General features: G+C 37.8%; 1 protein-coding gene across 4 annotated transcripts in view; it reads left to right on the forward strand.

Moving 5' to 3' along the window:
- LOC131146417 (histone deacetylase 15) overlaps positions 1-16,835 on the forward strand; it is a 104,721-nt gene that overhangs the window by 33,304 nt on the left and 54,582 nt on the right. For all 4 annotated transcript variants that reach the window (XM_058096014.1, XM_058096013.1, XM_058096015.1 and 1 more), the window contains 4 exons: positions 11,922-11,997; positions 12,181-12,245; positions 12,645-12,700; positions 15,138-15,261. In XM_058096014.1, the coding sequence (XP_057951997.1) occupies positions 11,922-11,997; positions 12,181-12,245; positions 12,645-12,700; positions 15,138-15,261 (321 nt within the window). The remainder of the gene's footprint in view (positions 1-11,921; positions 11,998-12,180; positions 12,246-12,644; positions 12,701-15,137; positions 15,262-16,835) is intronic.

A 16,835-nucleotide genomic window follows, 5' to 3' on the forward strand; every position in this document is an offset into this window, starting at 1 on the left:
TTTGACGAGGGTACACCTTTTAACCCTTGAGCTTATTTGACTTTTCTTCCCCTAAACAACATTGTTCCCCTAACTCTCAACTTCACAAGAATTGTGATTTTTTTATTGAATCTGTTCCTTTTTTGACCACTTTAGAAGGCCCATTGGTGATCCCTTCTACTATTGTAATCTCTTGCTCCAAAATACAATCATCGACCAAAACTCCAAAATTGTTTGAAACAAGATTTTCCTTCATCGCCTTTTTCCCTTTAACCCTTTCAGTACTCATGCTTCTTTCTAATGAAGATGTCAAACCCTCTTAGCCATCAAGAATCTGCTTAGAACCTAAGCATTACAAGGTAGGATTTGTACTTGGAATTTGCTTGAAAGATAACATCCTTGTTAAGTCCCTTGTTTGCCTATGCCAATTAATGGGAGAATTTTGGGTTTGAAATGCAGAAATCTTCCGAACTTCTTCAATTTGACCTCCAACTATTGGTAGATGTTGCTCCCATTGAGAAGATCCTTCCATAACAACTTCATGCAAGTGCTTTCATTTTAATCCACCACTCCAAGCCATCCTTGGTCTTTAGAAACTCCATTGGAAGGATCCTCTTGGGCCTTGTTTGAGATCTAAAGAGTTCCTTGAAAATTACACCAGCCTCTTGGGCCCTGCCTACATTTTATTTAGAAAATGGTCTTGTTTAAAAGATTGGTCCATTTGAGAATGACCTAACTTAGAAGAAACCTTCTTTATTTCCAAAGAATGGCCCAATTTATTTTAACCAAGACTATGAGCCTGTTCAATAAGTTGGCCTAACTTAGTTAAAAAAAATTGCTCCTTCAATTACTTGGCCTAGGTCCAAGACGAGAATAGACTTCCCAGCCCAATATTCCTTGCATCATTTTCTCCAAGCACAAATCCTAGCCGCCTCTGCTAGCTTCCAAGCTCCTTCCAAAACCTTAGATACCTGGACTATGTGGACATTCTTCTCTGATCGAATGGTTGTGATTTTCAACAATGAAGCCCAAGGCTCCTTCAGTTGCAATTCACATCCACACTTAAAGTAAATTGTCTTTCCCATACTCCACACCTTGATTTCATGCTTGGGCACGACTTTTACCACCTTCACCTTTGGTAATCTTCCCTTTCATCACCACCTGATAGGACGATTTGGGAGCTAGAAGACTTGCTTCACCTTCGCTCTAGATTCAATATGAAATTCCGTAGCTATCTCACAATAATCATTCATAAAGGTTTGCCATCCACCACTTTTAGCGCCATTAGCACGAACATAGAGAAGTTCATACCATTCCACCCTAATCTTGACTCAAGAAATTTCCCCATCTTCATCTACCTAATTGAAACCCAATACTGCATGTTCCCTGGGCAAACACTTTGATATCCCCTTTCCATTCGATGAAGATTGATAAACCATCAACAAACCAGATCTTAGCCTCTTTAGAAAGTCGTGCCCACCTATTCTGAGAAATATTGTTCTTCAAAATGAACAAATAAGGGGTCTCCCCTACCTTGTCCAATCTAAGATTGAAGTTTTTCTTCGACTTGAATCGATCATGTCTTCATCGTCTACTTTTATAGAGGCCATAGTTTAGTGAGAGAGAGAGAGAGAGGCCATGCTGATTTTCCTGTAAATTTTTTTTTCTCCACATGAATTGCCCATGGGGCTCCCAATCCCACACGAAAGCCCAAGATACCTATTGCCTTAAGGATGTCAAGAGCCCACCCTCCCTTGAGCTCTCCTTATTAGGGTGCTCACTTAACCTAATGGGATGCCAGGAGAAGTAGGCCATCACCTGGTGTTCCCCTAAAATTAATGTCTCGGAAGCATTTTCATTCACATTCAATAACCACCAGGGATCTTATGATCGTACATCTTAATCTCAAGAATGCCACCAAAAATACTATTTGAGTCAACCCCAATGTCACAAAGACATATCGAATCCATCCCCATAACATCTCCATAATCTAATCCTTGTTAACCTAATTTCCTCCAAGTAAGAATAACACACCCAAAACCATGTATCGTGGTTGGAAAGACTCTTAAGATCGTGACATAAAGCAACTATTAGATGGAGATAAGGTTGAGTTACAAGGAACATAATTTTCTATAAGGATACTAAGAGCCCAATTTTCTCTAGTCGAGGGCTTCTTTGGAGCTTAGAGATCCCTGAAAAAACACTTCCATGTTGTTCAGGTATGGAAGAAGTAAAAGGAGTGTCTGTCCCCTGGTGTGCTACCTTTTGCTTTAAACTCCCATCTCTAGGATCAGATAAATAGTTCTTTTGCTCAGCAAAAATGTTTGAATCGGCCAACCCAATCAAAGGGTGTCTCTACAGATACTCATCTTTATGCTCATGAATCTTTTCTAGTGGAAAATGAGTTTCTTTCTCATATATCTTGTCTAGTTCCTGTTCAGGTTTAAATTAATCATCCTACTGCTATGAATCATCTCGGTTCTCTTGTTGGAATATCACGTCATTGATGTTATCCTTAAAAAACCAACATCCCTTACAAAATTCTTCACCATTTCCGTGGGGCTTGATGCCTATCTCCATCTCAAAATAGCTTTCATATCCATGATTGCATTTTGTGCTTTATTACTGGTTCTCTGTTTATACATCCCTTGGGAATAGAAAGTCTGTTTTCAGTTGTCGTTTGCTTCAGTTGTGATACTACCTCTCGCAATTACTTCTCCTGTTTTGGATTTTCTAACTTTGCTGACCTCATGGGAGCCCCCCTTAGTTCCTTGTCTCTGTAGCAGCTTGAAACTAGTAGTGATTTTAGGAATAAGGGCAATGGAAGTAACAGGGCCAGGTACGACCCCACTAGACCCACGTAAGGATGAGCCCATCTCCCTTTGGCCTATATGGGTCACCTTAATTGGGTTTTTTCATTTCTAGTCGGGCCTAACTAAACTTATCTTTTTGATAGCCCACTCTCATTGTTGTATTCTTTTAGGTTTGTCAGATTTTGAAACTTAAGCTGTCAATTGCAGTTCTTTTATGAAGTGTCTAACTTGAAGCCATTGAATGTAGGCCCAGGAAGGAAGGATCCAAGTTGATTAACCCCATGACGTTTAATATTCAGATTTTAATTGGAGCCTTCCAAAATCAAGGCAATTTTCTCTTGTTTTTGCTAATTCTCTGAGCATCTAGAAACTTCCCCCACTGATTCCTGAACAGAGCATTGCGATTATGGGGCCTAGCTTTGCCAACGAGTCTGGAGTCTTTTGCCAGAGTTCAGAGCACATTGGCACATGGCCCTAGTAGAAGCTTCTGACCCACTTTGGTACCACCCCAACAACCCACAATCCCCACACCACCACACCAATGCTTTAGCCCTATGTTGTTTCTCTTCCTTGAGAAGTGGGGGTAGAAAGGTGTTGGGATGAAGCCGTTGAGTTGGAATGTTAGGGGGTTGGGAAGCTTAGTTAAACGTTGTGAGTAGATTTTAGGCAAACTCCCCCCTACTCATGTTATGATGCAAGAGGCTAAGTTAGAATGGGTAGATGGATTTCTTGTTAGGAGTCCTTGAGACTCTAAGTTTAAGGATTGTGTATGGTTAGCTTTCACTTGATCCTTAAGGGTTAAGGTGGGGGGGGGGGGGGGGGGATGTTTTGGTTACATGGGACACAAGATTTGCTTGTAGATAAGGGGCCATGGTGGTTCACCATGTGTTATTGTCCCAATCGTATGATAGAGTGAATTCATTTTATTTGCATTAGCCCTTATCATTCTTTAACCCGAAGGTGGATTAATGAGGAGTTGTTTCCCTTTAGCTTCATCAAAAATAGGCATTTCTCTTTTTTAAGCGCGGAAAGCAGCCACAAAGCTCACTTAAGAGAATAAATTGAATCAATAAAGGAAGAATTGCACTTTGCAAGACATCCAATAGCCTTAGTCTTCAAATCAAAAGTCTCAGCTTGTTCCCAGCTTGCCTCGCTTTCATGTTGGCTCTTCTACTTGACTAAGTAGTATTGACTCGTGCAGTGTGTGTATAGGCTAGCCCATGGTGTAGTCATCTATGATATGCTTGACTTCTTCTTTAGTAGGTTCATCTACATTTTTTAGTGATGCTTTTTTGGGCGTGCCTTTTCAGCATTTTATCCTCGATTGACCTAGGAGTTGTTATTGGGCATCCTAAAAAAAAGGATTACTAGACACTCTATCCCTTGGAAAGAAAAAGGAAGCATTAAATAAAGGAAATAGCGAGATGGTGGGTTTTGTTGGTCCTGTGAAGCAAAGATCATTCTCTTGGTTGGTTGGCACTCTTGTAGGCTCATGTTGCATACAAGTTCGGGGGTCCCAAATCCTGCATCCACCGAGAACATTTCTTCCCTTAGCATAAAACTTTAGATTGTAAGGCGTTTCTACTACATAAGAAAAAAATTGAATTAGATATTGGAAATGTTCAACTCAAATAGATGCTCATCATAAGCGTTTTTTTCCATCTCTTCCCATTCTATTGATCAAAAGCATTCAGCGGTGCCATGCTGGTTTAGAAATGGCAGCCATCCAAGCATGATTCCCTTGTTGCTGAAGGGTTTTTTTATGGGAAGGGTTTGCAGCGGCTTTTGGCATGGTTGTCAAAATTGGGATCCTATGTAATTGTTGAGGGGCCTGCAATATTGGATCCAGGATCATGAAATCTACTTACAATGTAAAATAAATATTGAAGATTTATGTATGCGGAGATTATGACAACCCTTAAGCCTAAAAACTTGGTAAGTATAAGAAGTTAAAATACATTTTGGGAATCTAGCTCCAATGGTAGAGCCTTCATCACTCATCAGAGTATAAAAAATTTGGAATTTAGGCCATAAGAACATGAGATTGCAACTTTGGAGTTCTCTTCAAGACTGCAACTTCTAATTGAAAACCAAGAAGCATTTGATTTCTGGTAATTTGGTGTTGATCAAACACAAGAAGGATTGAACTCCAGATCTCTTAGCTAGCTGCACCAAGAGACCTTTGTGAACAATCTCAGGTGCTCTTTTGCCCTAATTTTGAAAATTTGAGCCAAATAGGCCAATAAAGCTCTTTTTTTTTTTGAAAAATATAATTGTTTGGGCGAATATTATATATATATATATATATATATATATATATATATATATATATATATAGACACACACACACACACACACACACATAGGCCCTTATTTTTAAAGCCGAGGAACATAAACAGGCCACTCTAGTTGAATGAGTAGTATTGGTACGATCTAAGTGGGATCATGACTTTATCGGTTTTGATGTGATTCTAGCTTATCTTGATTCAATATGCAACCTGGATTGTTTGAGTAAATCTAGATCGTGGGATCATTGTCTAGAGCTTTTTTTATAACCATTGTTTTTGGTTTATGCTTTCCTAATTGGTGAAGAGGAGGCAGGAAGTGTCTGAATTTAGATGGGAAAAAAATGCTAAGGGCGAATGGATTTTCTTCCTTGTGATTCTTGGAGGGAAACTCTGCCTGTGATGCACTCAATATCCTAATCTTTTCTCACACAGCTGGTCCCAAGCCCGGATAAAGGAGGAGAGTTGCGTTAGATAGCTGATGTCCAGCATAAACGTTGCAAGATAAATTGAGGAATGAACATATTATTGGTAAGTTAGGCGTAGCTCCTGTAGAAGATAAAATAATGGAGGGGCGACTCAAAGGGTTTGCACACTTGCAATGTAGGTGAAATAGTGTGCCGGTAAGGAAGAATGAGCTAGTTACTATGAGGGGCAGTAGAAGGGTCAGCGGTAGACCTAAATTAACTTGGAATATGAGATAGTGATTAAGGATTTTGTAACTATGAATTTATTAGAGGAAATTGCCCACGATTGCATAAATTGGCGCAAAAGGATTTATGTAGCCGACCCCACCTAGTGAGACTTGAAGCTTGTTTTTTTGTTGTTATTGTTGTTGTTGTTGTTGTTGTTGTTGTTGCGATTCTGGGGGCAATGGATATAGATGGAAACCATGTTGACTTTATTGATAAATGTCATCTTAGTTTAGGAAGGGGTGTTCATCTTGGTCTTTGGATCATTTGGGGGTTTATTCTTGTAAATCATTTTCTGAATTTTTAACTTCTCCCAATTATTTTTTCCCTTTATATTCTTTTATTTGGAAGGCCAAAGTACCCTAAAAAATTAAGGCTTTTATTTGATTGGTTGTGCGTAATAAAATCAATGTGAATAACTTGTTGCCGACTATGAGACTTTTGTAGGCTATTTCTCTAGATGTTTGTGTGCGCAGTTATAAGAATTGTGAGATAACATCTCATCCTTCTGATATTTTATTTATTTATTTATTTTTTATTTTTTTGCATTGTGATTTTGCTTGGAGGATTTGGAATAAGTTATTTGGTGTTTTGGGTGAAAATTGAGTTTTTCTTGTATTTGTGGTGAAGTTGATGACTTCATTTGAGGGTGGGTTAGTGTTTATTTTAGTCATTTTAACATTATTAGCGCGTTAGTGTTATACTAATTAGTGTGAGTTAGTCAGGGTATTATGGTCATTGGAATTTGCTTGACATATATTATAAATAGAGGAGAGACCATGGTGATTAGGTTTTCCTTTTTACCTGAAATCCTAACATTGTATGAGAGCTAGATCCAACCTAAACCCTACTACCAAACCAAACCCTAAACCCGATCATCCTATACAAATTAGCTTGTATTGGAGGATCAACCGCACCTCTAATGCCTAGAAACCAGTCCAGGGATTGTTGGAAAACACCCTAGATGTTGTTGCCATACTTAGACTTGTCCATCTTTTCCACCACGACTGCTTAGTTGAAAATTGGAATCATACTATGTGACGAAAATAGTCCTCTTTGAGCTAGAGGTTGAAATGCTAGATGCAAGGGTAGGGGAATGTGTGCTAGAGGAAGCATGCAGAATGCTAGAATAAACATTGGCAAAAAGGATGGCAATTCTGCACTACCAAGTATTTGGGATTGGGCTGCCTCAAACTAGGGTTTCAAACTTGCTACAATCGGAAGAATTTTCATTTGCTCCCTTTGCTTTTGCACCTTTTGAACATTGGCGGTTATAGGTTGCACGATGTTAAGCTCCTTATGAATGTGCTTCATTTATGCAAAGTAATCTATAACACTCCTCTCACCCTGTTGTAATTGAAACTACCCCAAGGATAGATCATACACACGTGTAATGTTACATACGTGTAGTGTTACTAGAATAAAAGCTTGACATAATCCTGTATCTCCTTTCGTGCATCCAAATGCATTCATGGCTGCAATTTGGGGTTCCAACGAATTCCACAAGAGGGAAACAAGCAATGTATCGTCTTGAATTCACACTTCTTTTTTCTTCTCGTGAGAAGCCTAGATCAGAAAAAAGTGGTTAAATTTACCTAATCCTATCAAATAGACCTTAACAGCCTTAGACCATTTAACATACTTCTTTCCATCCAACTTTTAGTCGTTGTCTGTGGCAATGATGAAGGAAACATACTTTTGGTATTCATGGACTCCATCCTAACTCACTCAAACTAGACCAATGACAAACAAGATGAATGAGTTTGATGGAAATGCAGAGTAGAGGGAACAGATGACAATTCTTCAGATTCTAGCAGGTTTGAAACCCAAATTTCAGGCAACTTAGTCCATTTTTTTTTGTTGATGAACAAATAGAAATTATATAAAACAAGGCATCAAGGGGGTGCCACCCAAGTACAAAGAAACATTGAGAATGAAACACCCTTTACTAAAAAGTATCAAGAAAATCAAGGATTACGAAGGGGCCCTTTTCAACTAGCCTAGAAAGCCAACTCATATAGAAATCCAATGGTACATGACAACATGAATAGGAGAGATAATTCCTTGAAAGGCTCTTCTATTCCTTTCTCTCCACATGACCTAGAAAATAGCAAGGGAAATGAAGGAGAGAGATCTTCTCCCTTATTAGATTTGATCCCTTTCCAAGCTCATAGTTCACCTCCCATTGTAGTTGTAGTGACCATGTCTAATTTACAATGGAGATGGCTAAGTTCCACAATTTCTTGGGCCATGAACAATGTTGGAGTACATGATCAACTGAGTCCTCCTGCTCCTAGCTTAAAAAGCATCTATTGACAAAAAGGGGACATTTTTTCTGTAGATTGTCTATAGTAAGGATCTTTGCAAGAGTAGCTTCCCATATGAAACAAGCAACCTTTGAAAGGGCTGCTGGTTTCCAAATCAGCTTCCAAGGGAAGTTAGTGCTGATCCCAGCTGGGGAATACGGTGTTTATAGAAAGAGCTGACAGTGAAGTTCCTGTCTTTCCTCAAAACCCATTTGGCTTCAATGGAATTGGCTTGACAATGAGACCTATAGGGACCGTTGATTGAAAAAATTTGTAAAAATATCAAATTCCCAATCAAAAGCATTTTTATTCAAAGGAATATCCCAAATAATCCCTTGACTGGTGAACTCCAAGTGTTGGCTAATAAGGGCATCTTTGTTGCTTGCAAGTTTGAAAATGGAAGGGATTGAGGAGTTGAGTTGTCAATTACCATGCTAAATATCATTCGAGAAGAAAACATTAGCTCTGTTCCCCTCATGGTAATAGATGAGGGGTAAGAAATTCTCCCATCCCCTTCTGATTTATCTCCAAACATTTGTATCGTGAGCTTCCTTTGAAACTTTAGAGGTCTAACTATTATGGTAAAGACCATTCTTGACACCAATTGCATCCCCTAGAGGTATTTTTTTTTAGTTATGAATCTCCAAAGCCATTTCCCCAATAGGGCCTTATTAAAGATAATAAGGGATCTGAGGCCAAGGCCACCTTTTTTCCCACTTAACAAGATGATATTTGAAAAACTCACCTTTGTTCCCCCAAAGGAATCTTCTTTGGATACCCTTTGATATCTTGGCTGCTGCACTAAGGATAGGGAAAAGAGACTTGAAATAAACTGGAAGATTGAATAGAGAACTTCTAATGAGCAAGTTTGCCACCTTTTTGACAAAAAAGTTCCTTTTCCAACCGACGAGTTAATTTTTGAGCCTGTCAACAATGTATCCCGAATACCCTTGTCAAAACTTTGCACCCAATGGGTGGCCGAGATAGGTGATAGGAAAGGCACCGAGTTTACATCCAAGGATACCTGCAAGTAAAGGACCACAATTGCCAATCCACAATAGAATGATTTCACTTTTGCAAAGATTCACTTTTAAGCCTGAAATCACTTCAAAATTAAGGAGGATGCATCTAAGATTAAGAATTTGATCTGAATAATCCTCACAAAAGATGATAGTGTCATCTGCAAAAAGGTGGTGGGTGATCTCCATAGAATCATTGTTCCTTCCAATGCTAAGACCCTTTAGAAGGCCGCCTTCATTTGCACTAGTTATCATAAGATTCAGTACTTGCATGACCATGATAAACAGAAGGGGGGGAAGGGGTTCACCTTGCCTTAGCATTGGAAGGAACAATGATTCTATGGACCCTTTAGAAGGCTGCCTTCATTTGCACTAGTTAACATAAGATTTAGTACTTCCATGACCATGATAAACAGAAAAAAGGGGTGGGGGGGGGGGGGAGGAGGGAAGGGGGTCACCTTGCCTTAGACCATGAGACGATATGAAGAAATTAGTAGGGCAGCCATTAAGAAAAACTGAAAAAGATGGTGTTGATATACGTTGTTGGATCCATCTAAACCAAGATTCCACAAAACCCTTTCTTTTAAGATTGTTAAGCAGAAAACTCCAGCTAACGTGGTCAAGAGCCTTCTCCATATCCAACTTGCATACCGCTCCTCTTTTCCCATCCTTAATGTGAGCATCAACAACTTCATTGGCTATTAGAGTAGCATCCATGATTTGCCTACTTGCAATGAAGGCGTGTTGGTGCTTACCAACAACTTTTGAGATTGCATGTTTCAGTCTAGTTGCCAAGACTTTGGAAAGGATTTTGTATAAACTGCCAACCAAGCTGATTGGGAGAAAATCTTTGATATTGCAAGCCCCTAGTTTCTTATAAATCAAGGAGATAAAGGTTGAGTTCATATTGGACAGAAAATTGCCAGTTCTATGGAAGTGTTCGTAACCCCAATGATGTCTTGCTTGAGAAAATTCTGATACCTTTGGAAGAAAGCCATACTAAAGCCATTCGAATTGGGCACTTTATCCACAACTCGGTCCCATTTACTTGTTAGTATTGAGTTGCCATCCTTTTTGCTAATGTTTATTCTAGTGTCGTTATGCTTCCTATAGTGCACATTCCCTTGCCTTTGCATCTAGCATGTCAACCTTTGGTTTTGAGAGGACTACTTTCGTCACACATGGTGATACTAGTTTCCAACTAAGAAACTGCAAAAGTTCTCAAGGAAGTTCAAGTTGCTATGGTGGAAGAGAGGGACGAGGTAGAGGCCCTCCTTGCAAGTCACTTGTGGACGAGGAGGTCAAATTACTAGTTCCTAGTTTGAGTCCTGCGTCTAATTTTGAGTGTGAGTCTTGCCAGCTTGGAAAGCATCATCGTGGCCCTTTTGCTTCCTAATTTCGTATTAGTCCATTATGATGTTTGGTTGGGTTGTGTCCAAGTTGGGTTTCCGATACTTTGTAAGCTTTGATGATTTTTAAAGGATGACTTGGCTCTATTTAATAAATGATTGTTCTGAGTTATTCATATATTTTGTGCCTTTTGTTTATGAAATGAAGACTAAATTTGGGTTGTTTAGATACTTTAGATTGATATTGCTAAAGAGAACTTTATTACTCAATTCACTACTTATATGACCCAATTTGGTCTTGTTTATCAGTCATTCCATGCCCACACACCTCATAGAATGGGGTTGTAGAGAAGAGACATATCCCTTGTAGCAATCTTAAACATATAAAGGAAATGCAATGGGATACTAAAAGAGAAGCATGGATGATAGTAATTCTACCTTCAAAAGAAAATAGAGCACCCTTCCACTCATCTAAATGCCTAGATACTCTCAATAACCGGATCCCAAAAATTAGCAGATGTAGGATTACCCACCCAAGGAACCCCTAAATAGGACAACGGCTAAGCCAACACACTGCACCCCACCTCCAACAACTCCTTGATGCACTCGACTGGCATGCTAGTAACAATTCATAAACACTGATTGTGATTGAGATTCATCAATGACTTGTTTATGATGTGAAACATTTTTTAAAGGCTTGTACTATCCTTGATGATTGTTCTTCAACTCTGGGATTTAAGCATCAACAATCTACGTATATAGGTAGGGAAATGATACCATTAAAGAGCAATTCTATTATTGACAAATACAGTGGCAGGAGCAAGAAGAGGTAGTGAGATGGGCCATGGACAATTTATGTAACTGGAACTGTTGGCATATTACATGCAACTTGTTTTAGTTTGAAATGTTTGTCATACTGCAGGAATTGTTATATTTTTTTTAAGTTAGTGATTTAATTTTCTGATGTGAATATGATGCTCTTCTGGTTGTCAAAGTGGGTCTTCCACGTGGCTTTCCAAATTCATACTGCAGGATCACCTGTATGATTTGGCAGACCTCACTTTTCGGCCTTTTATTTTCTTAACATGTTTCTGATTTGGAAAATTGTAATGCTTCCATTAGCAGGGGCTAGAGTGAGTTTCAAATCTGTTAATTTGGAGAGGTTGCTTTGTATTTGGTTTAGCCTTGGTGTGCATAGTTGTGTACTGCTAAAATAAGGACGAGTTTGGAGACCTAGCTCATTTAATATAAATGCCGTTTTTATAGAAACTTAAAATCTATTAATATGCCATTTTATCATGTGATGAATGCAGTGTTGGCTCTTCATTTAACTTAAGCTGCAGTTTGTGTTGGTCTGTGCAATTGTAGTTTGTATACATCTTGTTTAAGAGTAGGAGTTGGTTTGACCTTTAAAGCTGTTTTCTTTCTGTTTATAGAAAATTTAAATTCTTTTTTGGGTGTTTGCCATGCTAGAGTAGGTTGAAATGAAGTCACATCCACACCCTGAAAGGCCGGATCGTCTTCGTGCTATTGCTGCTAGCCTTGCTACTGCTGGTGTGTTGGCTAACCTACATTGCTATCTTTTGTTAATGCACGGGTCTTAATTTGTCTTTGCATTCCATTTCTCACCTAAAACTTTATTTGTTTACAAGAGAAAGGAGAGCTATTACAATGTAGGAACTGTCAAGAAATCCTCAAAAGCTACTGTATTGTTTTTAGTTTCAATTGCTTTTGCAGGCATATTTCCAGGAAGATGCTACCCAATTTCTGCAAGAGAAATCACAAAAGAAGAGCTCCAGATGGTAAGTGGCTGCCTGATATTTATTTGGTCACTTTCCTCACTTTTGATATTTTAACTTGTAAAATGTTTATTGTAATGAGGGCGGGCCTTGGATCAACGGTAAGGCTGCTCCTTTGTGATCGGTTGGTCACGGGTTCGAGTCCAAGGAAACAGTCTCTCTGCATTAAAGCAGGGGTAAGGCTGCGTACACTGTAATGACCCTCCCCCTACCCTCGCAAAGCGGGGAGCCTTGTGGCCCAGGGACGCCCTTTTGGAATGTTTATGGTAATATATTTGAATCATATGCAATCATTTATTAGTTACTTTTATTCATTTATTTGGTTCTGCAACAGACTCTTACCACCTTTGTTATTGATTCCTTCTCCCCCCGACTTCTCCTCTTAAAATCTATGATTGTTAGGTCCATTCTTTGGAGCATATCGAAGCTGTTGAACTCAGTAGTTGTGTTCTTTCTAGGTATGTGAAATTTCTATTCCTCATCAAGTACTTTTTTTTGCTTCATCAATTGATTAACCAAATCTATGAGTTTATTGAGGTTCCTCTATGCTGCAAATGGGATGGGATCATGTTTATCAGTTTATGTTCTTGTATGAACAGTGTTCTTAAAAAAAAAATATATATTTTCTTATTACCTCCCTTGACTTCAATTATACTTTCTCATTACCTCCCTTGACATTTTTAAAAATAACAAAAACTTCCACCAATATTTAATGATTATGTCATCTAACTCTTCTTTTGCCTAATAATTCTTAATTGTAATGTTTCCTTTGCAAAAATGTGTAGGTAATATTACTGAAGTGCTCTGTAGTTATTCTAGAGAGAGAGAGAGTAATAAGTATTTGGTCATAATATTAAAGTGCTCTCAACTAATTCTTAACCCTCTGCCCCAGGCTGAGGATGCTATAATACACCTAGAGTGCTCTTTTGTTATTCTTAACACTCTCTCTGCCTCAGGCCGAACATGGAATAACCCCCCTAAAGTGGTCTTTACCTCTTAACACTCTGCCTCAGGTTGAGCATGTATATCATAAGTACTGGCTTGTTACAAATATAACTCACTCTAGAATCCTCCCAAAGTTCTGGTAAACAAGTTCGCTGACCGCAGACTCGACATAGGTTGAATTAATCACACTTTGCATTAGTTTGTCTTGACAAAGTGGCAGTTAACTTTAACATTCTTTATCTTTGCATTGAACATTGTATTAGATGCAATATGTGGCACTGCTTGATTAGCACACATCGAACTCCTAGGTCATTGATGTTTGAAGCTGAATTCTTTAAGAATATGCTTTAATAAAACCAATTGACAAGTAGTATGTGCTCTGTCTCTTCACTGACACTATGGAGTAACCGAGTTAGTCTATTTGCAACTGTGTGCCCCTTGCTTATCCAAGATGGAGATCCAACCTCAATGGCATTTTTATATCCCTCAATTTGAATATGAAGATGATTCTAACAGTAAAGCTAGAGCTAGTTCGCCTTTGATATCTCTCCAGTTATGCATGATAACATTCTAGTGGAACCTCCACGAAACAAGACTTGTTGCAAAGGTAATGTCCAGCCAATCGAATCCATTCTTCTTAGCTTGATTTGTCAGAAAATAATTTTTACAGCCTGTGACCATTGCAAATCTTTGCTGCTGTTTAAGTTATGTGCAGTAATTTGTTACAGCAAACAGATCTGCTTTGCTGATAAAAATAGCACAGAGCTGCTGACATCATCACCTAGCTTTCTGTGCAGCTAGGGTTTCTTTTAGTTTTCTCGGTCTAGTTGTCTAAGATTGTTTGAGTTAAAATTTGAAGAATGATGGAAAAAGGGAAAAAGAATACAGAAAAAGAGAGCCACAATCTTAATTTAATAGAATGACCTTTTTGTTTTGTTTTTTTGAAGAAAGGGGGAGGGAGAAAGAGTAGAGCTTATTTCTCTCCTTCCCACTGATTATTCATTTGAAAGATATGGGAGAGTTTAATGTAACACCATTGAACTTATACTTCGCAGTGTGACTTGGCATGCTTATCGATGGGACTTTTCTGGGTAATATCTGGATTGATTGAGAGTGAGTTGTGAGCATTGTGGCGGTTTATAGTCACAAGCCGGAAAGGATATAAATCATCGCTTTTTGATTCCTATCACCATTAGTGAATAGCCTTGAGAAAAGGAACAGAAGAGCTTTTGAGTCTGTCTTGCATCTCAAAGATTTTCTTTACTAGGTAGAACAGAGTGGATATGTGAATTGTTATGGGCTTTGTTTGTTTTTCCTTAATTTAAGAGGAAAATTGCTCCAAACTACAGTTTAAAAGGACAGTTTTTCTCCAAATGTTTTGATATATAATGATTAAATTGCACTAAAAAATCATTGTGGTAAAAAATATTTTTTCGTCTTTTTTCTTCTTGAATCGTAGAAATAACCTGACCACTTTCTGGGATTATGTCTATTACTCAATTGATATTTTTGCTATTAAGAAATATGGTCAACTGACAAGAGGTAAGGTAAATGATAGAATCGTTAGATCGGTTGATGTTATTATGAGTTGTCAAAAGAAATTTGTGTAATTATGAAAAATTCGCGTGGGATGATTTCATAACTCTAATTTACTCTAATTTCTTTCCTGCCTTCTCTTTATCCATCATTTGAAAATTTCTCTTATAGTTGTCTTACTAGAATGATGGAATCTGAATGATTTGCTTAAAATATCTGCTCATATGAATTATCTTCCAACTTCTTGTTTTGGGTATCTTCTCAGCTGTTAGAGCTTGAAAATGGTTACGAGAACATAGCTGTTTATTATTATTTTTTTGAATCTGTTCTATTTAAAATTATAGTGATCAATATTTTATTTTGTGATATATTTTTTAGAATGGCATATTTATTTTTTATTATTATTTTTTACAGTTATTTCACTCCTGACACATATGCTAATGAGCATTCAGCACGTGCTGCTAGGCTTGCAGCAGGGTTGTGTGCTGATCTTGCTTCTGTAATTTTCTCTGGTCGAGCCAAGAATGGTTTTGCTCTGGTATTGAAAATTTTTAATCTCATTGTTTTTGTTGTTAAAGTTTGTTTTATCAAACGCTAGTGATCAAGAATAAATTTACTACTATATTTGCTTTGGTATTGTTAAGAATAAGAAAGAGAACAAAAAAGATTTGTTGCGATGTGAGAATATACCTTAGTGATAGGCCTCCCTCTCTATTTATGATCTTGTTGATTTACTAACATATAATAATAACAAATAACACACAAGTAATTAGTAACTCTTCTGCTCATGGTTTTAAATAACGGTCGCAACCGTTACGTAATGCCGTTACGTAACGGTTTTTTGGGTTACCGATACCGTTACACATTGTGAAATCGGTGGGAAGGAAAATCACAACTGTAGCGGCCATTACAGACCGCGACCGTTAAGTAAAGGTCGCTACGGCCATTACGTAACCGCTAAAGGACTATTATGCCAAAAAAAATTACCTTATTTTTTACTTTTTCTTCTCACTCTTTCCCTCTTTCATAAATCATTCTCAATAATACCATGTGGCGAGAGGGGGTAAAGATGATAATGAGGATGACAATGATACAAAATTTACTATTTCTTTAAATACTCACAACAGATGCATTAATTAACAATTTGAAATTGCTAACTTGTTAGGAAAATATTTTATTTTGATAATATAGTAATGTGATATTTATGTTCTATATTTTTCAAATTCAACTTTCTTTCTTTTCTAGCTATTTTATATTGGTATTATTTGTATGTCTTATGCGTCTAATAGATTAATGGAGTGTATGGTGCATTTTGTTTCATTAATTAATATAGCACACATAAGAATTATCACAGATAAGAACAATGAGAAGTATAAATACGCACACACATGTAATTTTTCTATCAATAGTGGTTTAAGACAAATGTAAACTTGTTGCCCTTACCAATAACTTAGTTGGTCGAAGTAAAGTACCCAAAATACACTAAAACTCTTTATAAGAAGGGCTAAAAGTTCAAAGCATGCAAGTACGTTAATTGCACAAGGTTGTGCACGCTTCAAAAAAATTCATGGTCGTTAACATCCACTACTCCTGCTTCCCGTTATGTAACATCCACTACTCCTGCTTCCCGTTACACCTATTACCATTATGTTACTACCCGCTACTGCGATTTAAAACCATGCTTCCGCTCAAGCTAGGGCATAAAAATCGTATGCTCCTAACTTGTTAATGAACTTTATTTGGGCACTCCCAAAGCTTTGGTAAACAAATGGGCTAGCTGATATTCTAACTTCATGTGAGTGATTGTAATAAGCTTTTGTGCAATTGTAACTCTTCCCCTCAAGTTGGGCATAAAATCACATGCTCCTAGCTTGTTAATGAACTTTGTTTGGGCACCCCACAAAGATTTGGTAAACAGATTGGCTGGCTGATATTCTGACTTCATGTGAGTGATCATAATAAGCTTTTGTACAAGTTTGTCTTGAACAAAATGACAATCAGCCTCAAGTGCGTTTTTGTCTTACAAAAAAACCGGATTGAATGTAATATGAATAGCAACCCGATTATCATACGTTAACTTCATAGATTGGGAATGTAGAAAACCATGTTCTT

Source organism: Malania oleifera, chromosome 13 (assembly GCF_029873635.1).
Source record: "Malania oleifera isolate guangnan ecotype guangnan chromosome 13, ASM2987363v1, whole genome shotgun sequence".
NCBI lineage: Eukaryota > Viridiplantae > Streptophyta > Magnoliopsida > Santalales > Ximeniaceae > Malania > Malania oleifera.